This window comes from Agelaius phoeniceus, chromosome 4 (genome assembly GCF_051311805.1).
Source record: "Agelaius phoeniceus isolate bAgePho1 chromosome 4, bAgePho1.hap1, whole genome shotgun sequence".
Lineage (NCBI taxonomy): Eukaryota > Metazoa > Chordata > Aves > Passeriformes > Icteridae > Agelaius > Agelaius phoeniceus.
In genome coordinates this window covers 27764690-27790306 of record NC_135268.1, presented here as the reverse complement: position 1 = coordinate 27790306, position 25617 = coordinate 27764690, and the positions used below count along the sequence as shown (strand labels likewise).

Sequence of the window (25617 nt, the reverse complement as noted above, 5' to 3'; positions counted from 1 at the left end):
TGTTTGTTTGTTTGTTTTTAGGGGAAATTCATTAATTACCACTCCGCTGTCATTTGTATACACAAAGATCATTAAGGGCGAGTCTTTGGATAAAGCTGTTTCCACAACCACTTCCTGCTCCTGCCTAATCCAGGCGAATTCTTTTGCAGTACATTTGTGGTACAAAGTGCAGAGATATGAGAATACAACACTTTATTTGAATAAAACAAGCTGCTTAATGTTTACCCTGATGCTGACTCAAGTAGTAATTGCTGTGTTGTCAGCTGCTGCTGAAGTGCAGGTCTTTCTGGTGATAAATTAATTAGATGGAAATCAGGGCAGTCTGCATCTGATATAATTCAGCTGTTAGTGTTAATAATGGAAGAATTTTTTTTCTTGTTTTTTTTTTTTTTTATTATATTTGTTTATTATTTATCTTGTCCTAGCCTGGAAATAACAACCCCTTCTAATCAGGAAACTTTTGTTGTGGGGAGAGAGCTTTTATTGATGTGAATAGGAAGAAGATTGAGGTGCTGGGGGTGTCCAGAGAAGGGCAAAGAGGCTGGAGAAGGGTCTGAGGCACAGGTCCTGTGAGGAGCGGCTGAGGGAGCTGGGGCTGTTTAGCCTGGAGGAGAGGGGGCTCGGGGGAGACCTTATTGCTCTCTACAACCCCCTGACAGGAGGGTGTAGCCAGGTGAGGGCAGACCGCTTCTCCCACACAACCAGTGACAGAATAAGAGGACACAGCCTTAAGCTGTACTGGGAGAGGTTTAGATTGAACTCTGTGTTCACAGAGAGGGTGGTTTGACACTGGAATGGGCTGCCCAGGGAGGCAGTGGAGTTACCGTCCCTGAAGGTGTTTAATGAAGGACTGGATGTGGCACTTGGTGCCGTGGTCCAGTTAGCATGGTGGTGTTTGGTCATGGGTTGGACTCGATGGTCTCGGAGGTCTTTCCAGCCTCATTGACTCTGCGAGCATGAGCAGCGGCAGCGGGAAGGTGAGGCAAAGGGCGCTGAGGCAAAGGGCGGCCATCAGCGCAGCCTCGGCCGCCGGCCCAGCGCTAGCCAGGGGCTCGCGGGCGTTCCGGCAGTGTTGACCTTGCCCTTGCTGCTTGGCTCTTAAGATATCAGAGGCAGCGAAGGTGAAAGACCCAACGCGCCTCCCCCGTCGGCGGGCAGCTGGGGCGGGCAGCTGGGACTGGCAGCCGGAACCGGCCGCCTTCCCCCGGGGCGGAGCGCGGCCCTCGCCCCGCCCGGCCCGGCCCGGCCCGGCCCCGCCTGTCGCGGCCCCGCCGCTCGCTCCGCGCGTTCGCCATGGCCTTCGCCACCCGCCAGTTCGTGCGCGCCGCCTCCTCCGACGCCGCTACGGCGGCCGCCAAGAAGCTGCTCATCAAGCATGTCACGATCATCGGCGGCGGCCTCATGGGCGCCGGCATCGCCCAGGTGAGCGCGGTGCGGCGGCCCGGCCGCAGGGCGGGAGGGAACGGAGGCGCCATGGCGGCCGGGGCCCGGGGCGAGCCCTGCGGCCAGCGCGGGCCCTTCCCAGGCTGCTGCTCCTGCGTCCCGGAGCTCCGCTGGGGCTCTTCGCCCGGAGCTGAGCCCTGCCGTGGCGCTGCACTCCGCGCTGTCCCCGGGCGGGAAGGGACGAGCTCTAAGGAGTGCGAGCGGTCAGCTGGCGGACCAGCGTTAATAAAGCCCACAACTAAACATAACAACCCTCCTGGCGCTTCTCGGAACTGTTACAGCCCGTGGTCAAACTCCTTCGCGCTTGCCTTCCCAGGCTGTGTTTGTGTGGGAAGCAGTGGCTGCGCCGGCTCTCGGCCGGGCTGGGCGGGACGCGCCCCTGCGCTTGCCTTGCCCGAGTGCCGCGGGTTTGGGCTCCACTGCTGCCGGGGCATTGCTGCTCTGCTCCGCTCTGCTTGCTCAACTCTCACACTTCTCCTGCTGATCCGCCCATCTTCTGGTCAGACGGCTTGGAGGGGAGAACCCAGGCTGACGGCTTAAATTGCTTAAGGTGGTTCTTAAGACAATGCGTGGACTAATTGTTAACAGACAGTGGGTTCTGGAAATAGGTGGAAAATGTCGGTTGGAAAGAAGATTCTTCTAACTTGACAAGGGAGCAGATCTAGTGACATTTTAGACATTTTACATTCATGTAGAATGCTGCAGCTAAAATGAGCATTTAGCTGTCATTCATCTTCAGAATTATGAAGTGGTTAATATTTAAATAGGACTTATTTTCCCAGAGTTTAACCTCAGGCCTTTGGCTTTTAAGTTCACTTTTAGCTTGATAGCTTTAGGACATTAAATTGAAGAGTCCTTTCAGTGATTAAAAATTTCAGCACTTAGTTAATTCAGAGAAAGAACCTGTTGCCCAGGATACCAGGGTAGCTCACAAACTTCACAAAGAATAAGGGGGCAAACATCCGAGTGGAAACTGACAGTGAGGCTGGAGCTGGAGCTCATGAATAGCAGTTCTCCGTTTCAATGAATTAATAGGCTTGCTTCTCAGAACTAAAGATTTCTTACATTCCTGGCAAATCTCTAGCAGATGGAATACAGAGGCAATTTTTTTGGCTAAGAAAATAGTTGTTTATTCACTCTTCTGATAAAAATACTCCTCTGTATCGTGATACTAGAGCTTGAGGTTTCCACTGGAGAACCATCAAAGAACAACTTAGAAAAAAGTTGTTCTTGTGTTTGAGGAAGATGCAGACTATGCAAAGCTTATCATTTTCCAGGTAAGTGTGCTGATCTTGTTCTGCTGGACTGCATATTTTCAGAGAGCAGCTCATCAAGAGAAACGTGTCTGGTATTTGACAGTAACAGGGGTTGCAGGCCTCTACCACTGTCAAGGACCCAGGATTATTTTGCTGACCATCTGCCTCCAATTTATCAATCCAAACTTATCTCAAAGCAGAGGTCATTATAACACTGAGTGGTGTCTCCCCTGTACCGTATTAATAAAGCTGCTTTTCATCCCTTTTTGAGCACTAAAGAAATTGTGTCTGCTCTTCTCTTGGTTTTTCACACTGTCAGGTGAAGCAAGCCTCTGCTAGTGTATGGCTGAAAGCCACATTTTTTGATTTTGCCCTGTGAAAAGCACTTGAAAAAAGCATTAATTGACTCCCCAGCACTTGTGCTTCTTATTACAAACACATTCTTAAGATCATTGGATAGTAGTGTTTAGGCAAGTGTGTGATTGAATTGCAAGGAAATGGTATGATCTTGTCTCATTTACTTCCTCTCTGTCCATGTAAATATGGTGGGAAGTGGGAGATGTTAATTTTTCTAGGATTTTTCACTAGCTGTCACTAGCTGTGACCATATCATAAATGGTTCCTCAGTGAAGCTGAGGGCAGCGCGGTGCCCTCAGCTCTTAAAAATGTGTTTGGTAATGATTTTTCATCTTCAGATCAAAAATCACTGTTATAAATGATCAGCAGCAGATGAAGTGTTAGGAGTAGAAGTACAAGTTTGGTTTAAGTGGTTTTTATGGAATGGCCATAGTGAAAATAAAAAACCAAGTTGCATAAAGAATTGTCTGTCTGCAGACTGACCCCTTGTTAAAGCTCTACTGCTGCTGTCCAGAGACGATCTGGCATTTCTTTATTTGCTGGGTTAGTGAGGCAAATTGGATGAGAATATCACCATGCTTTTCTTCATGAGATAGCTGCACTTTCCATTTCAGCTAGCTGTGTTGGACTAGGTCTTGTGGGTGCAGGAGTCTTTAGTCATCACATATAAGGTTAAATGTAAGGTGAAAGATTGCAGAAGGGAAGCTCTGAAGTTGAGTCACTTTAAAACCATCAGTGGAACTGTGTTTTAATATCTGTTTTACACAGTTACTAAATCACAGCTCTGTTAGTTCAAGGATTCTGGAAGTGAAGAGAGGCTGTTGCTAACTAACAAGAGGAACATAAATAAAGTAAAAGTGAAGTAACAGATAATGAGCAGCTGATCTTTAATGTGCTGATACAGTGTGAGACAGTGATGTTACTTGTTTGAAATTAATTTAAATACCAACCAAAAAGGCAATCCAGTAGTGCTGTAGTGCTGTGTGTAGCTGAGCCAGTGTTTGCACCAAGTGCAGCGTAAGGAGACTTTGCAGCCATTCTTGTCTGTGTGGAATCCTGGAGTGGCAAACATTCACCCCTGCTCCCAGCTTCACTGTCACCTTCCTGTTGTTGCAGGGACATGCTCATGGCCTGACAGCAGAGCTGGGTTCTGGGGACACAGGGTTGGCCATCCCCTGTGGCACCTGCTCACCCTGTTTATTCTGTAGCCATGGCCACAGAATTTAGATGCCTTCAGACACAAGGTTCTGAAGACAGTGTGAGGGAGAGATTTCTTTTTCCTTTTCCCTCAAATTGTTTGAGACCTTTATTCCTTCAGCATCACCCCAGCTATATACAGGGTTTTATGATTTTTCTAGTCAAGTGCATTTAATTCAATGTATTTTAGCTCTAAATTTTTGCCTAAATGCCTGACATATTGTCTGTCAACACAAATCAATATGGTTGGTTATTTTGTGACATTGATGTTGAATTTTTTTTTTTTTAACTTCCAGGTTGCAGCAGCCAGTGGTCACACTGTGGTGTTAGTTGACCAGTCAGATGAAATCCTTAAAAAGTCTACAAAAGGAATTGAAGAGAGTTTGAAGAGAGTGATAAAGAAGAAGTTTGCAGATAAGCCTGAGGTTGACACCTTCTTCTTTATTCCTCTAGGAAAACTTGGAAGAATAAAAACTGCCATAATGAAGTTATGATATTGCAGTTTTGCATTATAGAGCATGTTATTATATTGCTTAAAAAGAAAACTTTTCCCAGTGTGCTCAAGAACCCGGACTTTCAGTTAGTTTTTTATTTTTAATTTAGGGAGGTTGAAAGATGTGCTACCTCATTTTCTTTCCTTAATAAACTTCAGCTTTAAGCTAAAGATTTAAACCAATTTAGCAATCTTTTAAAACAGATGCTAAGTGTGAAATGGAATAAAATTATTCATCGTAACTCAAAAGCAAGGAGTCTTTTAGTGCTTACCTGGGAGTGCATCCATTTTGTCCAAAAGCAAATAGTAACAAAATTGTCTTAATACCTGAGTAAGGAGTCTTTTTTTTTTTTTTTTCTCCTCCTAACACTTGGGCACAGGATTACTGCAAAGGAAATGAGAATGCAAGTGACATGTGTTAGATGTTTAACTTTGCACTTGCATTGCTGAGTCAGTCTTGCATACAGCCAGCCACTGTGCTGCAGTTGGTGAGTCTAGCTTTGCATCCTAAGTTACTTGTTGCTGTGCTTGCTTCTCCAAATTCCTCAGCAGATTAATTTCTTCTTTTGATACATATTAACATATACAATGAATACTGGTATTGATGCTTGCCAGAAAACGATGCGGCAGAGGAAGGAAATAAAAAGAGCCTGTTTGCAGGAGTATGGACATGCCAGGATAAGTAGAGCATACATATGTAATTATGGAGAGCCTTTTAATCAAAAAGAAAACTCTCCACATAATACCTGCACTTTTTGTATGACATTATATTCTACCATATAGTTTATTTTTATTTGTACTGTGTCTCCATTTACCCTTGGCTAAAAGTCTTGCTTTTCTGTTTGATTTCTGCCCTCACAAGCTATATCAACAGATTTACTAGTGAGGAAACATTTTTCTCCACTTTTTCACTGAAACTTTATCCATGATTGACCAACCAGGTGATCACTCAGACTCTTGTGCTGAAGGTTGGACTACAGCAAATGGTCTTCCTAAAAGAATGAGTTTAAAGGTCCCCTCTTTGCTTCAAAACAGATTTGTTTGGCTAGGAAAATTTTGTCAGTGGAAAGCATTGTACCTCTACAGACCTAGAACTTTCTCATTGATTTGGGAATGTGGCAGACTGTCCGCATTTTGGGGAGGTCAAAACCACCAGAGAACATAAGGGGATTCTCATATAAAAGTAAATTAAATCACTGTAAATAGACATTACAGCTGCTTGAAAATGTTTCAGGCTGGTGCTGAGTTCATTAAGAAGACCTTGAAAAACCTCACAACAAGCACAGATGCAGCATCAGTGGTCCACAGCACAGATTTGGTGATAGAAGCCATTGTGGAGAACCTGGAAGTTAAAAATAAACTCTTCCAGACGCTGGATAAGTTTGCTCCAGAGTATGTATATTTTTCCTGTTACATTTTGAAACTTAGACTATTTTCTGTTTTTCCACTCACAGTTAGTTCTCTGTTTTCTTAGCTGCTTTATTTAAGAATGAGTTTTGCTGTCTCAAACTAGCTCCAGACTATTATGTTGGTGTGGAATAGTGGTTGTGCCAGGTGCATATGTTATAAACATTCTCAGGTGTGTTGCATTGCTTCATTTGCTTGTTGCATTGCTTCATTGTTTTTCCAGGTGTGTTTAGTCATTAGGATTGGCTATCTACTTGGCAATTTCAAATCCTAATGCAGCTACAAATGCAGAACAGTAGAATTGACTTGTTCCAGTGGACATGACTTACTGTTAATGTTCTGTTCCCATACTTAAATTGGGAATTTGAATTATAAAGTATTTGTGTCCAGCACACCTGTCATAAACAAGTTTTAAGAAGTCTCAGTCAGCTCAATAATGTCTTAAGTGAACTAACTTTACTTTGTATTACAGGAGTTAGGAAACAGCCATTGCTTGTTATTGTGTGTGATGTAAAAGGATAAATAGTATTTTAGTAGGTACTCATTCAGTTACATGAAGTCCCTGGAAATGTCCTTGAACTATATTTGATAACTGTTGGAAGCTACTGTTGAATATTATCCAAAGCCAAAAATGCTGTTAAGGTGAGCATGCAGTCTCAGAAATTTGAGCCTTGTAATTGATGAGTCAGGATCACAAGACCTTGACTGCTCGTTGAGATTTTAACTAGTGTAGGTAGGTTTGGGGATATATTGGCTAAGAGGTATTCTAGACTGTCTGGCCTGTCAACTGGGCAAGCTATGCCTTGAATATCATATCAAGGGAAAAAAGATTTTATCATTAGTTGACTTCAGCCTGGGGAGATTTTCAAGCTTTCTCCTCCTGTCAGTAATTAAAATTACCTGGTAATTTTGAATACAGTCAATGATCACAAGCAGCCATGTACTGAGCACAGGGTAAACTTGCCATTACCCTGACACACAAAAGTAAATAGATGACTTCAACGTTTATGAGAGTACCTTGTTGTGGTTTTGTGCCTATTTTGTGCAAACAGACCATTGGTTGGTGGAGTATTTAATGAGCAAATTGGAGTGTACTAAATGGTAAACTGTCTAAAACCAGTCAGCAAGGAAATGTGGGCATGGGGATTTGGAGCCTCACTTAAAAATATGTGTGTTTGGAACACCTGAGGCTGTTTTTTGGAAGACTGAGCTGTTTGTCAGCATAGCTGCTGTAAAACATCAAATTTTACATCACAGTGTTAAAAGATACTGGGGGTTGTTCAAATATGCTCCTGCCCATTGCAAAAGGGATGATTTTGCAGAGTTGGGAAAAATGGCTAAGACAAGAAGCCTTCCTTTTTAAGAGGATATTTGGAAGCTATTATAAACATGCAGCTATCATATGTGTAGGATAAAGTAGAAAAACTGGTTGAAACTTAGTAGTCAAGTGTTTAAAATATTAGCTTTGGATACAAAGGGTAATTTGTAACTGTGAGAGCGTATAGAGTTGCAGATTGTGTGCTTAGTGTGGGGAAAGACACAAACCTGTAGTGAGTGTTTTTCCATGTGTTAGAAGGAAGCAGTAGGCTTTACTCATCCCACATGGCACTGTGCTGGAATAGAAATATCTCCCTGTCAGTGCAAGCATTCTACAGCCTTTTCTAAGGCTGAATAGTTCAAAATTTATAAACCTATTGTATGGACTGACTGTTGTGCCAGCTCACTAGGGGTGGTAGACTTCTGGTTAATTGGTAACAAAGACAGGATTAGTTTAAAGACAGTTTTGAATATCAGGAGGAGCTTTGCTTCTGAGGGCCTCTGAGCTTTGGTGGCCCTCTGAAGTGTGGGTTACAGGGAGAGACCAGGAAAGACCAGGATGCTGTGGAGGAATGACTTGGCTTCATTCAAATCTCAGGACTTCCCAGAGGGGTGGATGATAGCAGGTGGAAATGTGAGGGGCTATGTATGACAGTTGTTCTGACAAGATGAATTCTGCCTGTGAAATGCAAGGTGTGTGAAACCCTGCATTTTTCTTCTTTTGTGATGTATTTCATGTTTCATGCATTTCCTCAGCTGCAACATGTACTTGTTTATCTCCCATTTTTGCACTATGGAGACATCTCTGAGGAAAATAAATAAGTCTGGGAACTGCATAAAACTAAAGTATTACAATAGCACAATTAACATAATTCCTTTTCTTATAAAGTAACTGTAATTCCTCTGAAAGTGGATCTAAACATGTAGGGGATGGGAAAGCTATTCTTTTACTGAGAGGAGTTGTATTTGTGAGTGGGGAGCAAATTTCTCATAAGTGTTCAAATCAAATATAATAAGCCAGGAGCATTTGGAAACCCCAGAAAACCTTGGAAACTCAGAGTCTTCCCCATCTGGGTAACTGTCCAAGTGAAACAGTGGATGCTGTTTCTTTGGTGCCATTAGTCTGAGAACATACTGGTTTATGTTCTCAGAGCAAAAATTTATGATCTTGGAGCTTTGCAAAACGTGGAAGGCAGAATTGTATGTTCTATTCCTCTCAGTATTAATCTCAGCATATTTGGTATTTGTTACTGTGTTACATGGTCATCATCTTTGGAACAGAGTAAAGCATTGCTACCCATTCTTCAGTTCTGTTTTCCTTTTCTAGAATGGAGTTAGTCTTGCATTTCCATTTTGAAAAAGGTCAGGCTAGGATTTTTGTAGACACTGCAGCACTTTTCCAAACAGGGTTGTAATGAATATGACAAAAGAACTTTTGCATTTCCAGTTTAAGAACTTTTCTGTGCTTGATTTCTGTTTTTTTTTCTGGGATTGTAGGAAATGCTCTCAATATTCCTTGGTCTAGGATTTGCCTTTAGATGTAGAAACTCAGCTTGGACCTGGCCAGTGTTTTTCAGCTGTTCACTGTGTTCGAATGAATGTGTTATAAAACTGTTAAAAAATGAAGTATTACTCAGTGTTTGCAGTGTAAGGCAGCTGGACTGTAAGAGTTGGATTTACTGGAAATATTTATTAAGGTTTCTCCTGTGTTGGGCTCTGCTTTTGACGTCTTTCCATGAGCCACTAGATGGCACCAAGAGAAAGCACTCTGCTGCAGGAAAGCCATTTCTATGGCTTTACTAGTACTGGCTTCCCAAAGCCTCCCAACTCTGCTGTCATCTGAAGCGTGGATTGAGTAATTCTAAGTCACAGAGGCATGAAAATTCTATTCTAAACTCAGTGAAATCAATTGGTTAGTCAGAGAAGAAAGTGTAACTAAAATTCACTTAGTCACAGTAAATCAAATGCTTTTCTTTTTTCCAAGGCTTTCTATTGTGTGAGGCTACAGAAGAAGTACTGAGGTAAAATCTCTTAAGTGAACTCAGATATAAACCTAGCAATTATATTTCACAATTCAATGTGCTTCTTTTTTATATGAGTATTTTAATTTTTACACACAGTGGCAGATTTTCGGTGAGAGTAAATGACTTTTGTATTCACTGACTTTACAAGGTCAAAACTATGAAATGTAGAATGCTTCTTTTTGTACCTCACCTCAGAGCAGTATAAGGCCACTTTATGGTGGAGAGATAATAAAAGAATATTTGTAAGAAGAATAAGCAGGAATTTTCAGGATTTTTTATTTCCTTCACTATAACAAAAAAGAAAACATAATGAAAAAATTGAAAACAAAGTGGATGTTTTTGTCTTGAAATGTTTTCTTTAATGCCCCTATAAGATGTCACCATGACTTGAACATAACTTTTCTGAAAGCTCTGTTGCAAAGCTCAGTTACATATTAGTACAATGTAAGCAAAATATCAACATAGATAAACATTTGCTGAGTCCAGTAGGATAACTTTTTGAAGGGATGGTACGATGCAGTCCAAACTGAAAGGTAGGCTTTAATCTCTAATTTAGTTTCTGATTTTCTGATTTGAAGAAAAAGCCATTTCTCTAAGTTTTTGGCGTGGTATCAGGGCTGTTGAGGGTCTGAGATATTTCTGGGAGGACAAACCCAAACAAACAAAATACTCAAACCATTATGAATTGCAGTTAGTAAATTTGGTTTATGTCTGGAGGAGGACTTCATATATGTCTTAAAATTCTTGGCATTTTGTAGATCCTTTGCGATGTCCTATGCATGGCAGGTCTTACATTTTCTCTGTTTTTTTTTCCCTATTAAATCTTTGCTCTGGTGGTAGGTTTCCTCGTCATGTCTATCACTTATAATTTCAAAATAAAATAGATTGCAAATTTTCTGTATGACTCCAAAGTGCATTTTTGACATGGCATATGATTGGGTTTCAATAAATGTGTAAATGTGTTTAACAACAAATTAAGATACCCTTAGGTTTCCAGGATTGCTGAAGGAATTACCTAGAATGGATTTGGGGAGTGAAATAAAATTTTCTAATTGCACAGTCCTTTTTTCTAGCCCCTAATAAAAGCATTCAATATAATTCCTCAGGAATCAGAAAGTCACAGAGTCTTTGCAGTGGTTATTCGATTAAATTGCTGTGCTTAGACCTCAGTAAAAGGACCGTGATAAACTGCAGGGATATTTCTGAGAATTCTTGCCTGGTTAGCCAATGGATGTCTATTTATGTTTAGTGCCTCAGTCTCCTACTGTCCTTTATGCAATCTATGTATTTCTTATTCCCAGGCATACGATATTTGCAAGCAACACTTCATCCTTGCAAATCACGAAGATGGCAAATGCAACCACCAGGCAGGACCGATTTGGTGGTCTTCATTTCTTCAATCCTGTGCCTATGATGAAGCTCGTGGAGGTGAGTGTCCTGTGAGCACGCCTTACAGGGGCTGCTATCATCATGTTCCATCAGCTACAGCTGCAGCCCAGCAGTGCAATTGGCAGCAGTGGGATTTCAGTTAGATTGACAGAGCAGATCTCAGTTTGTGGCTGCTCTGATATGGAATTTGCTACCTGTAATGATTAGAGGGTACTGCAGTCTCTGTTGAGGGGCAGGTTTAACAGACAGAGGTAACTCCTTCAGTCTCAAGGCTCCTGAGTTCTCCACTGAACTTCCAGCAGAGGTGCTGTTTATAGCCATCATTTCAAACAGGGAGGCTTATTCATAGGAATTGCTGATACTAGTGTAGAAATAAATAGAAAATGTCAGGAGATTAAATCTTATTGCCTTGTCACTTTTGAAACAAAGTCAGTTGTGTTTGTTTCAATATTTCCAGTGCTACAGGCTGGGGAAGAGGGGCTGGAAATCTGACCAGAGGAAAAGGATCTGGGAGTGCTGGCTGACAGCTGCTGAACATGAGCCAGTGTGTGCCCAGGTGGCCAAGAAGGCCAATGCTATCCTGCCTTGTGTCAAAAATAGTGTGGCCAGCAGGACCAGGGCTGTGACAGTCCCTCTGTACTTGGCACTGGTGAGGCCACACCTCGAATGCTGTGTCCAATTCTGGGCCTTTCACTACAAGACATTGAGGTGCTGGAGTATGTCCAGAGAAAGGAAACAGAGCTGGTGAAGAGTCCAGAGAGTAACTCACAGGAGGAGCAGCTGAGGGAGCTGGGATTGTTTAGCTTGAGAAAGCCAAGGAGAAACCTTATCACTCCCTAAAATTACCTGAGAGAGGGTTATAGAGAGGTGGAGTAGCTGCTAGAACTTGTTCTATCAGGAACTACGGCTGTTTAAATGGGTCTCTAGGGTGGTGTCTTTGTGTTTCCCAAGACAAGAGACTATGTAGCTTTTAGAAATATTTTGATACACTAAATCTTAAGTGTGCTTTCAAAGAATGGTTCCTTTCACCATCCTTCCGTAGTGGCTGAGTGGGAAAGTGTCTTAAAGAAACACAACATTGCAAAATGCTGTATCTATGTGTAAAATAGTGTTCTGTGTCTGTTACATATTTATACATTCAAGGTGGTTTTCTGCAAAATATTTTGTGAATTTCTGGAAGAGTGTTCTGGATTACATTGCTGCAGTGGGGAAATGGGAGAGATTCTGCTCATTGATATGCTTATGCTCTCTCTACCTTCCCTGTACCCAGGTCATCAAGACTCCAATGACCAGCCAAAAGACTTTTGAATCACTTGTGGATTTCAGTAAAGCAGTAGGAAAGAGTCCTGTCAGTTGTAAGGTGAGTACGTTTTGACAGTATACCGTTCAGGGGGTCTGTTCTTGTAGACTGTTAATTTTAAGGTGATAGGTTTTAGTAGATGTATGAGCACTTCAAAAATTTCTAGGCTGCATCTTGTCCAGTTTGTCTTCATAATTAAAAGTAATTTGATAAAGAAAATACCCACATTTACCACAAATTCTTCAAAGTCCAGTGACTCTGGACATGTTGTCTAGAGCAGCAAAACTCACAGGTATCAGAGCTTACTGTTATGGAGTCTTTTCAAGTCCTGCAAAAGTATAGACTGGAGAGTTTAAGCAGGAGCTCATCTTTAGCCATGCTAGAGACAAAACTGCTGCCTCTTGTACTGTGAGACAGTTGGCTGAATCCTTCATGGTGTGTGCTCATTGCAAGGTTTTCTTAAGACTGCAGTAACTAGACACATATTCATCTTAATTTCTTCTCAGCTTTGGTTTATTTTCTCTAGAGAAACACCCTACTTTGAAAGCTCACTTTTTCTGAATCCATTAAGCTGTGGTCTGGATAGCTTGATGCAAGCTACTGCTTTGGGTTTCACAGCCCCCAGGAGACAGTTGATAATAAAAAGAAGGGCCTGCAATCCGGTAGTTACTGGATTAATTAATTCAGCTGCTGGATGCTGGACTCTAATTCTAGCTATGTTCTCTGAATTCTGGCTAAATTGTTCTGTGGCCTTAGTTGACTTTTTTCCTATTTCTGTCACAGTTTAGTACCATGCAGTGTGCAGAATATAGGAAGAATTGTTACAATTTAGCTTGGATAGAGAATAACGCAGTATTCGTGCCTGAACACTTTTTTTTAAGTTCTTGCTTATAGAAGAAACGTTGCTTGGGATTCTCTGGATTAAATGCTGAGATAAAGTGGAATGAATAATAAATATCTGAAACAGTAGTAATATACAAAATAATATTATATTTGCAGAACTCTTTCTCTTGTGTTTGATTGATTGATTGTGCTTTTGATTGATGCTTGTGCAAAAGAAGTTTTGTATTCATTTGTTACCTTCTGACAGCATGTGTCTTTTCATTGTCAGTGTTGATGTTTGCTGTTAAAGCTATCCTAACTTTCAAAAGTAGGATCACCAGTGAGCAGTGGAGGAGAAGCAGACTATTTAGTCAGGAGTGCTTCTGGTAGTGGACACACACAAAAAAAACCTTCTAGGGAAGAACTGCTTTTCTCCTAACTTCAGGAAATTGTATCATTAGACTCTTGATAAAGAAAAGACTAGCCATATTAAATTGTTTTAAGATTGATTGCTTTGGCTTGTAGCACTCTTATTATTCTCAGTCATGATGACTGTTTATATGCCATTGAATTTCTCAATATTTTATGCTTTAATACTGAGCAGAAAAATGAGATGAAAAATACAGATCAGAAAGTATCTTAAGTAATGATACAGTAAGTGTCTTCATCCACTTGTTTTATTTGTCACATAGCATTGAGTGTAGTTCTGGTAAAGAGTGTTTACTTAGAATCCCTTTTTTATTTTTCACAGGACACTCCAGGGTTTATTGTAAACCGTCTCCTGGTGCCATATATGATGGAAGCTGTTCGTCTTTTTGAGAGAGGTACTTGGTGGGATATTCACTTCAAGGGATGTTGACATATAACACTACTAAATGTTACATTGCTTCAGAAGAGCCATGGGATTCCCTCAAAATTTTCAGACATTAGAGGCTGGAAATGAATAGAGAATGTTAAATATGAGCCAACATGTGTAGCTGGAAAGGCCTTGCCTTCACTTTGAAATGTCAGCTTATGCAGAGTTGGAAGGTACTTGTGTGTGAAACTCCTGGTGGTGGAAAATGTTTCTGGCTTGGAGGTGACAAGGTGAGTGTAGAACCATTGTAAAAACATCCATTGCCACCTGTTCAGGAGCTTTCCTCTCTGTGTCCCAGGAGACATTGATAAAAGTGATTGAAAGTCCCATAATGGGACCGTTAGTAAAGTTCTCCTGAGTTCACTCATATGGGGCTTGTGAAATAAACCACCAGTTTCGAGGTAAGTGGTGAATAGTGTCACACTGTGGTACTGGCACTGAAGTGATTTCAGCTCAGCTACTGCCACATAAAACTTCCTGTTCCCCTTCTGTGTTGATTTTTAGACATAGGTTCTTCAGGAGCTCCTGTCTCACTGCTGGTCTCTTTTACATTAATATGTAGGTAAAAATAATTATGAATCCCCAAAGAACCACTGAATTTTTCAAAGCATTGAAGCTTGTTTTGAAAAGAAGCCAATAATGAATGTAGTGGATAAAGATGAAATTACAGACTATAATTGCTTTTATTTCAAGCGCTCTGCTCGTAGCTCTGTGCTACTAAGAATGTCATTTGAAACATTTTGTTTTTGAAATCACTGCCTTTTTACAGATGAAAGCACTCTGTTTTCAGGATTCCACCAAGTATGCTTTAAATATTAAAAATCTTTTTTAAAGCACATGGAAGGGATGGTTTGATTTCTAAAAAAAAAAAAAAATAAAACAACACTACTTGTTTATCCATCAACAGATGTACCTAATTACATCTCAAAGGGAGAAAAGAGCAAATTTAGTGACTTGAAAGGCAAAGGCATGAATGTGAAGGGGCATTATTCTTTTAGAAAAAGTCACAGTTTTGAATAAAGTGTATGGGTGTTTCAGTGTGTTTAAAAGAGGTGCCTTTGTTAAGTGACGTGTATCATTGTGCATATTTCAGGAGACAACAGAACTTTTAATTAAATGCAGAAGAAAACAGTTACTGAGTTTGTATGTTAAAACTGAGTGCTTTTGCCTAAGCAAAACAATATTTTGATTTAATCTTTATTCTTTTTGTATCTTCTCCCGCAGTATATTTACAAAATTGCTAAAGTTCATTTGTGACTTTTTAGCTTGAATGAAATTGATTAAAAAAGCTAGTTGATGTCTTGGGAAGCTTGATGGCTGTCTTAATTCATATGTTTGAGTGAATCAAATTAAATTTCTATCATATCCTTTGTGTTTATTCTCAGAGTAGGCACTTGAGCCAGATTGTCTTCTACATTAAATGAAATTGTGTCTCTTTCTTGGTAACCCCAAGCACTGAAATGCCATTTTATTGGGCTAGTCCTTGTGTTTTTATTTGTACAAAATCTCATTCTGTTAAATGTGCACTTTTCCATAAGCAATATATGTTTAGTGTATTAACAATTACTTAAACGGGGCATATTGTAAATATTAATGTATAGTGGTCTGTACTGCTCTGTCCTTAGTGGAAGAACTAAAAAAGCAGTCAGCTAAGTTTCTATGGAAGTCTGCTTTATACTAGGAGAGACTAGAATGAACTAGGAATATAGCCCTTGTTTGCCCTTTTGCTGCATTTTATTGTGCTGTAATTAGATTGTTGGGTGGCCAAGTCCCAAATTTGACAAAGTGGGACAAATCTGTTGAGAGAACAAGTCTGTATACCTGCATCAGCTGCAAATGAGCTGAGGGTTTAGCTGTGTTTGAATTTGAGGAACTGAAATTATGCTAGAACTAGGTAAGACTACTCTCTGCAGCTTCTCAGAAATTAAATGTGGCTTAAAAAAAACATTGTCAGCTTTAAAGAGTAAAAGGAGGTATGTATAAATCATTAATTCATACAGAATTGTCACTGACGTTGTTACCTTTACAAGAGATTTTGTAAATTTATTTCTAGGGTTCTCTGATCTTAGGCATATAAATTGCACAGGCTGTGTCTGCCAAGCTGCCGGACACCGTGCATGCCTGAGCACGGAGGTTACTTAACAAGGACCTCTGGGGTTTGTATAACTTCATCCTTTTTGTAGCATCTGCAGAGAAAGTGCACTGCCTTTCTCAAAATATGAGTTAGAGGTATGCAGTAGAGGTGCATCTGCTTTGATGACAGTCTAAAATATGTATTCCCAGCTAAAGAATGAGGTTAAAGTTACTGTGACAATATTGCAGAGCGGGATTCGTATTTTTATAGGCTCAGACTGAAGCAGAAGTAACAAATTTCTGATAATTTTGATTATTTCTTTTAAAGTAATTTTGGAATTCTTTAATTCATCTGCACCTGCGCAGTCATTCCAGGTTTCTGTTATCTGCCATCTCTGATGCCAACAGATCTCCTCTGGTGATAGGTGCTGTAGCTAAGCATGTTACTCAGATGCTCCTGCCCCCCACTCCATGCCTGCCTTACCCATCAGCTGGATATCACTTGTGTTCTGGCAGCTGTAGTGTAAGGGTGGCTCTGTCCTGTGCTTCTTTCAAAAGCTGCTGCTGATCTCATGGAGCTGAAACTGAGTTGTTTCCTTACTTACCCTGTTCTGCTGCCTCTAAAAGAAGCTCTTGTTTCTTCACAGTGACCAGTTCTTCCTTTAGTCATTCTGATAGGGTCAGCATGGTAGCTGTGGCTCCATCAGCAGTGCAGTGCTCTGTATTGAAATGCAAGAGGAAACCAGGAAAATAGAAAGCAGGCCTGCAGGGCTTGTTTCTTTTTTTCTTTCATTTTTGTGAGAGGTTCAGCTTTATGCTCCAGCATGTGTATGCTGACTCCAGTTTTTGTGGCTGTGAAACATGCAGAGATTTCTGTGAAGAGCTGCACCAGGGTGAAATAACACCCTGTTAATTATTTATAAGTGGTGCCAAGGAGATGCGGAATCTTCTCTGTTCCTCAAACTGTCAATCTTTTCTCTAGGAGATGCATCAAAGGAAGATATTGATGTTGCTATGAAGCTTGGGGCTGGCTATCCCATGGGTCCATTTGAACTGCTGGACTATGTTGGGTTGGATACCAGTAAATACATTATAGATGGTACTGCATGCTTCTTTTTTTCTGCTTTTCCACTTTCTAGCTAAATTGTAGATGTTTTAATGCAAATGTGACTCTTAATTATTTAAACTGAATGTTTATGGTATAGCCTTTGAACTGTTGAGGAGAAAGGATTCTGCTGTTAGGATTCAGCTCAGAATGCTGTGTGAGTACAGCATTTGTGCTACATGCTTGTACCCTTTGTACATGGGGACAGAACAGTGTGGTGGCTTTGCTGACTTCATCAAGTGTTATTGGAAAATAGTAATGATATTAACATTAATGGTACTTTATATTACTAAAAACAATCAGTGGGAAAGGTGACGTACTGGAGGTGAGGAATTCTGTGAAAATCAACAAATGTTGAGATTCCCTATCCTTTTTCTACCAGCCATATTTTCATTCTTAATTAAAAGGAAATCCAGCAAATATCTCAAAAGATGTAAGTGAACCATCTCCCTGTCACTTCAGTTAATAAGTGGGCGAATGCCAATACAGTAACAAAAACTTACATAATGGTGATGGCTTGTTGATGGTTGTTGTGCTCTTTTGAAAGAGCAGCTTAAACATTCTCTGAGGCAGAATGTCACTTTGATGATGGCATTTTCAGTGGAACCTCTTTGCTCTAAGTCAGTACTGTGGAGTAGTGTTATTATTCTAAGTCACCACGTGTTTTGCAGGTAGAAATTCAACTTGGAATTTCTTTGCACTTGAATTTCTTTTCAGCAGAGCCTTTATTTTATTTCATTCTACTTAACTATGTTTCAAAAGTTCTTAATTGTTTTAAAAAATCCTCAATTGTGGAGATTATAAGGTGTTGGGAGTACACTGAGCCTGAAGACTAATTCTTAGATTAGTGCATAATCATCAGTACTGATCTGGGCTTTATGGAGCTGTAGTGCAGGGTCTCAGCCTAGAATAAGTTCCAGTCCTTCTTCAGTTTTCTGACCTTCGAATATTTTTCTAAGGAGATGCTGATCTCTATTATCTTTGCATATAAACAGAACTGTTACTAATTCATCCACTTCCCTTCCTTTCCAGGGTGGCATTCATTAGAGCCCAACAATCCTCTTTTTGCACCCAGCCCACTCCTGAATAAACTGGTAGAAGAAAAGAAGCTGGGTAAAAAGACCGGAGAAGGATTTTACAAATACAAATGAACTCCAGACCTGAAGAGGTGTTAAACAATCTGTATATGCTATTCAGCATTGCCATAATACAGGTGTTTAAACCTTCCCAAGGGTGGCACAAGCTGCATTTAGAACATAACTCACTTGTGAACTGAGTGATTGCACTAGTTAACTATGGTCAAAGCTTGATTTGGTAGATTGTTTTTTTCTTGTAATTCCAAAAAATCTTTCAATGTACAGTGCCTTCATGAAATGTTGATTTTTCTCAGGTGCAGTACAGAATGACAAGTGAATTTATGTATTTGAAACGTTATTATATTGATGGGAAAAATCCTAAAAATAACCTCATTTTCTTAAAAATAAAACTTTCAACAATTTTGTATTGAGTGTGAGGGCTTGCAGTTATGTCTGGGATGGAGCCCACAGGGTGGCAGCCTCTTCCCACACTGACAAATGCAGCCTGGAAAGGCAGTGGGTTGTTTTGTTAGGATTTTTCTTAAGTGCACTGCTAATCTGTAGATGTAAAATACAGTGCCTTGACCAATAATGTTTTGAAGGACATATTTACAAACAAATAAAAGAATCCCACAAAGGCAAGCTGCTCCCCAAACAAAAGGTTCCCAATAAAACAGTTAAAAGCAGAGATCATGATTTGCATTGGGATTTTCTGTCATTTTCAATTAATGGTTGAGGGCCTACTTTTGCTAGGTGCTGTAGAAACATAATGAAGATTTCTAGGGGATTTCTGGTCTTGGGCATAAGCTAGGATGCTGGTGAAAGCTTCTGAATGTTTTCTAGAGTCCTGTAAATTGGCTGTATTTCAAGTGTCATTTTTACACCATACACCAATACTGCAGTTGAGTACCTTCAGGATTGCAGTTGGGAGTTTGTGCTGTGTAAACAAATAAGTGTGTCTGGCTGTGTGAGGCACCTTCTATTTTGCAACTTCATTTCCTTGGGGCTTAGCAGAGCTGAATTTGTCCATGATGGGAGTGCATCAAATCCTGTCTTTTCTCCAAGTATTGCAGAGCAGTTGGGCATGAGGATTGGTGTTCCAGTTCAACTCAATAGTAGTGTTCCTTTACTTTCTGAACTTAGTGCTTATATACATATTTTTAGTTACAGAAATTATGAATAAATATTTAATGCCAAGTTGCCTCTTCCTCTCTTCTCCATCATCTAATTCAGATTGCATCTATAGAAACTGAGTGCTGACAGAGGTTAGTTTCCTGGACATGATCACATAAGAAATCTCTGAGTAGAGTATAAAATTTTTGGTTTATTGGATCCTGGTCTTTAATTACATGTCATCTAATTTTGAGCCCCTTGTCTTCAAAGAAAAGGGTGTTAAAGAAAAAAAACAGTACTATAAACAGCCTCTTTTCTTTACTAATATGTTGTTAAACTGACTTGGTTTTACTGGAATACAGTCCACTTCTTACATATGAAGTCTGTTTCACTGAAGGTTCTTAATGCTTGTAGCTCAGTTTAGTGACTTTTAAGTACTGCAGGATGAAGATAGCTTCAGTACTACTGTTTTCAGTAGTAATTAAAAATAGGAATATGTATGGCTCTTCTGTCTTAAAAAATGCTGTTTGTTTTTTACAAAAAACATTTAGGTAGAAGTAGTTTGCTACTGCTCCCTCTACTTGGATGATGATCTTTAATTTGGAAAGGGGAAGGTTTATAGCAAGACATAGGCTATTTAATGTTAAATGTGAAAAATATTTTTCACTAGTAAATGTGATATTTTAGAAAAATAAACTTTCTCTAAAACAGTGTTTTCCTTTTAGGAGCTCTAAAAGGTACAGTATGTGTATATGTAATAAATAGAGGCATTTTTGAGTTGGACTTGCTATTTGAGAAGAGACTTTTTTTTTTTTTTTTTAGCAGAATAGGCCCTGTAGAGGTACTTTAATGGTGGGTGGGGATAGTTTATTTTATCAGCATGTGGAGTGCTGGGCCAGGATGAGTAGAGATGAGGTAAAGGGTGAAAACTTCAATGCTCCCTCTTAAATCTAGATCAGAATGCAGAATGGTAATTGAATGACTGTAGTCATTGAAACAAGGTAAGCCTTTTCTTTTGCTCTTCATTGGGGAGGCATGGAGAATGTAGAAGTCCTTTTAAGAGAGGAAAATTAGGAAATTAGCCAGTAGGATATTAAGTAGGCACTCCTGAATTTTCCAAGAATTTCTACAGCTTTGATAGTTTAAAGATTTCTAGCGAGCTTAAAGAATGAATATGTAATGAAATAAAGGAGTTGTCTGTTGCCACCTTTTCCTCAGTAAAGATTATTTCCCATCCCTTGCTGTGGCTGTGACTTGAAGCAGAGGTACCTGAGCCACCTTCCACTGCACACAGTGTGGACGAAGGAGAATCTCCTGCTGGTCAGTACCTCAGATTAGCATGTGGTACATTAGACCTGCTCTCACCGTTCAGCTCTCCTTGAATTTTTATTAATAGTGGAAAAGAGGTTGTGGAAAAAAATGAGGGATAGAAGAGAAAGGAGGGAAGGGTGTTTGCTTTCCCTCACTGCCTACTTTTAAAACCTTTAGTCTTTATTATCCTTTCTGTCAGCAGGCCTCACAGATTTAGAGCATTTGCCCCACTTTGGTCAAAGCTTTGGGATGTATGTTTGGCACAGCTCAAGGGCAGCTTGACAGCCAGCAGCTGAGGAGTCGGACGTGAGCCCAGCGACTGCAGCTGGGAAGATGCTCCAGATTCAGCATCTGGGTCATTTCAGCTGCCAAATGGGCTCCATCTGTGGTCAACCTAGCTGCTGACACGGCAGGGGAGAAAACGGGAGCGCTGCAAATTTTAAACAGGGACTTGAAAGCAGAATCTTTATTGGGCAGAGGAGGGTGCTCTGCAGGAGTGGCTTGTGGAGAATAAAGTGCAAGAGGTGGCAGTAAAGTTTGATTTGGAAAGGAATTAAGTGTATAGAATTGATTGACTCAGCAACTGCATAAAATAACTTGGAAAGGTATCTTTTTTTCTTTCATAGATGAATTGTATTTGTCACCCAAGCCATCTGGCCCAAGGGTTTTGAGGTGACAATGCAAATATCCTTCAAAAACCAATTAACAGAAGTTAACTCCAGCATCTACCATGGGCTCTTCAGAGTCATGAGATCCAGTACTACCAGCCATGCACTTCAGCAGTGAATCAGGTCTCTGAAAAGCAAGGTAGTGGCTTCTGAATGAGATTCCATTGTGGTTTGGGTTTGTTTTCTTAGTGCCATATCTAGTGGCTTGTTCTGTGGATGGGGCTCTTATACACCTCCAGGTATCTGTGAAACTTTTGAGGTTCATCAACCAATCTCTTCTGGAGACCCTCTTAAAATTATAAATTAGTGAATGTTATCAGGGTGAAGAAGCAAGAAAGAAGATATTTGCTGTATAAAGTGAAGCGTAGTGAGATACAATTGTCTAGTTAAATCTGTATCTGTTACTAGAATGAGAAAGGCATCTGAAAAATAATTGTTTTGTTTGCCTACCCAAAAGGTGATTTTGATGTGAAAAGGCCCTGTATGTTCCTGACTCTGTGCCAGGCTTTGGCCAGTAAACAGTCTGCAAGTGAGTTAGGTGTAAGCTAATGCCATGCAGTGTATTCCTGTGGCCAGGTGTGGTGCTAGGAGGTCGGAGGTAGTAGCAGACATTCTGTTGTTTAGTGCATGCTTGTTATTGCATCCAGAGAAAACCCCTTTACAGTACCAAGTGACTTTAAAGATGTGGGCAAACTACACACAGCTTCTGTAGTTTGTAGACACCAACTTTTCCTAAGAATTTACTGCTGACAGTTTTGGAGCTATTTTTTTCGAGAGTGGCACCTCTAGCTGTGGTGCTACGTTCTTTCCTAACTAGTACCACAGCAGTGATCCACATCTCAGTATTTTTATTCACTACAGTTTGTGACCATGTGAGCAATTAGAAAACTGACCTGAATAATGCCTTCTCCTAGTGCTTTTTGGAAGAGCTGAGACCAGTAACAACAGCAGATGCTGTGATTCTTTTGAGAGCTATATCTTTTCATGTTACATGTTTCTTCAGTAGCTTTTTCTGTTATTCACTGCCAGAGGGATGTGCTTCTACTGAATTCTGTTAAAGAAGGGTTAAGTAGAGCCACAATCTGGTAACTCTAAAGATGATTTGTAGAATGATCTGCCTTGAGCTTTATGATCTTCTCAATAGTTCACATCAAAACTGAAATTGCTCTTTATATACCATTTACTATGCAATACTTGTTCATTTATAAATGCAATGCTATGCAGAGTCTTAATTTAAATGTATGAGATCACAGAACAGTCTGTGATGATGTCAGGTGCTACTGATAATATATTAGATTTAGGTTTGTATGCCCATGGAGCAACTTTGCACTTGTTTAATTCACTCTTCTCTTTGATTCCCCTAGAGGCTTTCTATTTGGTTTTCCATAAATTGAAAATAACTCACGGCAGTGCATTTTTTGCAGAGAAACCAGCACCATAAAGCTCTAATGCTGGCTGGGAGTTCTGGTTGCTTCTGGGGCAGGAATAATACAAAACATCAAACCTAGTTATTAAAGGAGCCATTTCTTTTGTCATGTGGTGGCACAAGGCATCGCAGTGAGGCGTGAGGCCAAGCTTTGTTTCCAGCCTGGGGTCAGAGGCTGCAAGTTGGCCACGGCACAGGAGGATATTTTAGCACAAGGCTTTTGCTTGGCGGGCACTAAGGAACTTGTCGCTTACTTTGGCTGTCCCATGCTGCCAGATAACAGGATTTTTTCCTAGCCTGTTGTTTGCTGCTGCTTTGCTTTGTGCATCTCTGTCCTGCCTGGTAACAGCTTCTTCTATTCTGGTCCATTTTTTTCTGCCAGCAACCACTTCTGGGTGGTTTTCTGTAAATGGAGAAACCCTTACAGTATTCGCTAGTTAAAGAATGCAAGTTTTTTGTCATTAGTAACTTAAACCCCCCATTTGGAGTCTTGGCTTCAGCAACAAAAATGTTGTGGATTAACCACTTTCACCAGCAAGAGGCTTTCTGATGAGCTGTGGGAAGAAGTGTATGCTTGGTGGTAGGTCTACAGTAAACAGCTGGAATTTGCATGTGGTGAATTAGCACCAAATAAAACCCCCTTTTTTTTCTTAATTATCCTTGCATACTCAAATGGACCTATTAAACATTTGTGCAATAGGAATTGGTAAAACCACACATTTACAGTAAGTGGATCTTGGTTGGGCTCAGGCTGACATTTCTCTGGTCTGTTGGTGGCAGGACCTATGCAAGGGACCACTCTGACCCCTGACTCCTTGGCATGCAGTGGTGCCCTGACTTGGATTGGAGCACTGCAGTCATTGGAAGAAAGCCCTTGCTTCAACTCAGAATCTTCACCTACTTTACATTAACTTTCTTTGAGACCTGCTGCTTTGACTCCTACACAGCCACAAGCATAAGCAGGTGTAAGATACACTGCATCTGTATTTCACAGGCTTTTCAGTTGTTAGTTTTCTCTAAAGGGATTGTAAAAGGTAAACTGTTTCTGACAACTGCTTTATTTCTCTGAATATGTCAAGAGGGCTAATGGGTTCCTTACAGCTGATGTTGCAATTCTTTTTTCATTGCAATTTAGGGTGAAATTTCTAAAAGCCTTTTATTTCAGTAGGAAGCCTAGTGATGTTTTCCAGAATGCCTAAACAGATGAGGCATCTAGCTTCCTTCATCATGATTTCTTCTCAGCACTAAAATCCCTCTCAGAACTTTAAAAAAGTATTTATTGAAGAGCCTGATTTTGGAGGCCCTAGTTTACTTTTAAATCTTGAACCTAATTTCCAAAATAATGGGGAATATTAGAAAAGAGCTGGCATGGACTTTGATGGCAAGTTCTCTCACCTCCTTTCAGTTCTTGAGGCAATGTGAAAGAAAACAGCAACTTTCATACTTTTCTTCATCTGTTTCCTCTTTGTCTACTTTCTCGAACACAATTCCTTGCAGGAACAAAGTTCTGTTCTTGCTAATTAGTAACTTCAGACAGTAGCAATCAGACTGTGCTTTTGAGGGTTGGAAAAAAGTACTGCCTCCTGATTTCTTCACCCTCCTTTCACTTCCTTTTGAGTCAGAGGGTTATCCCATCTGCTTATGGATGGATTTCTGAGTGCTTCTGTGACATCAGTGTCAGACAGCGAGCAGTGGACACCCCAATAATGTTTTAAGTGCCTTAAGAGATGTCTGTGAGTCCTTTGAGGAAGAGCATGGGTGAAATAGAGTGCAGGGAAGTAGTTTATGGAGAGGGAGCCGATTTGAATGAGGCTGTGGATTCTCAAACCAGTCAGGGTGCTTTTAGGAACATGGCAGTGTGTGTGAAGTGTGAGATTGAGAATGGGCATTTAAATAGCTTACTTTAAAGTAAGAGACAGAAGAGATACTTGCAGAATTTAATTAATTTAGTACTAGAGATTTGAGGGTTTTAAAATAGTATTTTTTTATTTTAATAGGGGGGACAGGGAGAAGATGCAATGAATTTCACATAAGTGGTTTTCCTGATACCATTTTTTAATTGCTTTAAATAAAAACATTACTTAAAACTGAGGAAGAAGTCTTTCTCTTTCTTAGGGACTTAGCATTTTATTTTTGGCAAAGACTGAAAGCTATTGTTGCCTAAGCTGACGCTTAACTGGCAAATCTATGAACTGAAGCCAGTATTGTTATTTGGATCTAAATTTGTAAGGACATTTGGTTGTCATAGATCAAAAGATGAACATATAGTTTACCTCAAAGACATAGTCATATTCAAAATACTATTTGCACATGTTTACAGCTGAAATCATTGCTTAGCCTATTGACATGGGATAGTTGAAGTAGAGGTGGAAGGGGAGAATAATGGCAAACAATGAGTATGCTAAAAAGCAATGAGTCTGTGGGTAAAGATAGTGCCAATTGTACAATCATTTGACAAAGACCAGAGCTTTTCCACAGTGGTGGACATTTCTAACATTACAAGGAGAAAAGTTGCTAGTGAAAACTATGACTTTGAAAAATTGCTTTTATTGTGTTTTTAGGGAATTAACTGTTTCAGTGGAACAGTTAAGACTGGGCTTAGCTGGTATCGGTTTGACTCAGAATTTCATGTCATTCATATTATGAGAGTAGTGCTAGTCCACAGGCACATAGCTCACCTTGCAACAGATTTATATTGAAATTGGGAAATCAATCTAAAATGAGTGCCATATTCTCTACCTTCTGCAGGCAAGGATGTGGCTTTGGAGAACTTGCTGAATCTGCTGAGGAGTGGAGAGAGAAGTAACAAAGTTTGCTATTTGGCAGCTGGAAATACAGCATATATTTAGAGGATTTTAGATACCCTTGACTAGAAATGATTTCAAGATGTGAGTTAGCAAGGACATCCTTCAACCCCAACTCCTGTATGCTGCAAGGAATGTGGCAGGCTTTTCTATTCTGGTTAGGAGTTGTCTTCTCCTTGC

The 25617-nt window shown here is 40.3% G+C and overlaps 1 protein-coding gene across 1 annotated transcript; it reads left to right on the top strand.

The window, feature by feature from the left end:
* Positions 1-1229: 1229 nt before the first annotated feature.
* HADH (hydroxyacyl-CoA dehydrogenase) lies at positions 1230-19312 on the top strand. The gene is made up of 8 exons (XM_054633547.2): positions 1230-1422; positions 4550-4678; positions 5981-6138; positions 10796-10922; positions 12154-12243; positions 13757-13829; positions 16917-17033; positions 18072-19312. Exons 1-8 carry the CDS (start codon positions 1294-1296, stop codon positions 18188-18190), a joined length of 942 nt encoding a protein of 313 aa, XP_054489522.1. The 5' UTR covers positions 1230-1293; the 3' UTR covers positions 18191-19312.
* The last annotated feature ends 6305 nt before the right edge of the window (positions 19313-25617 follow it).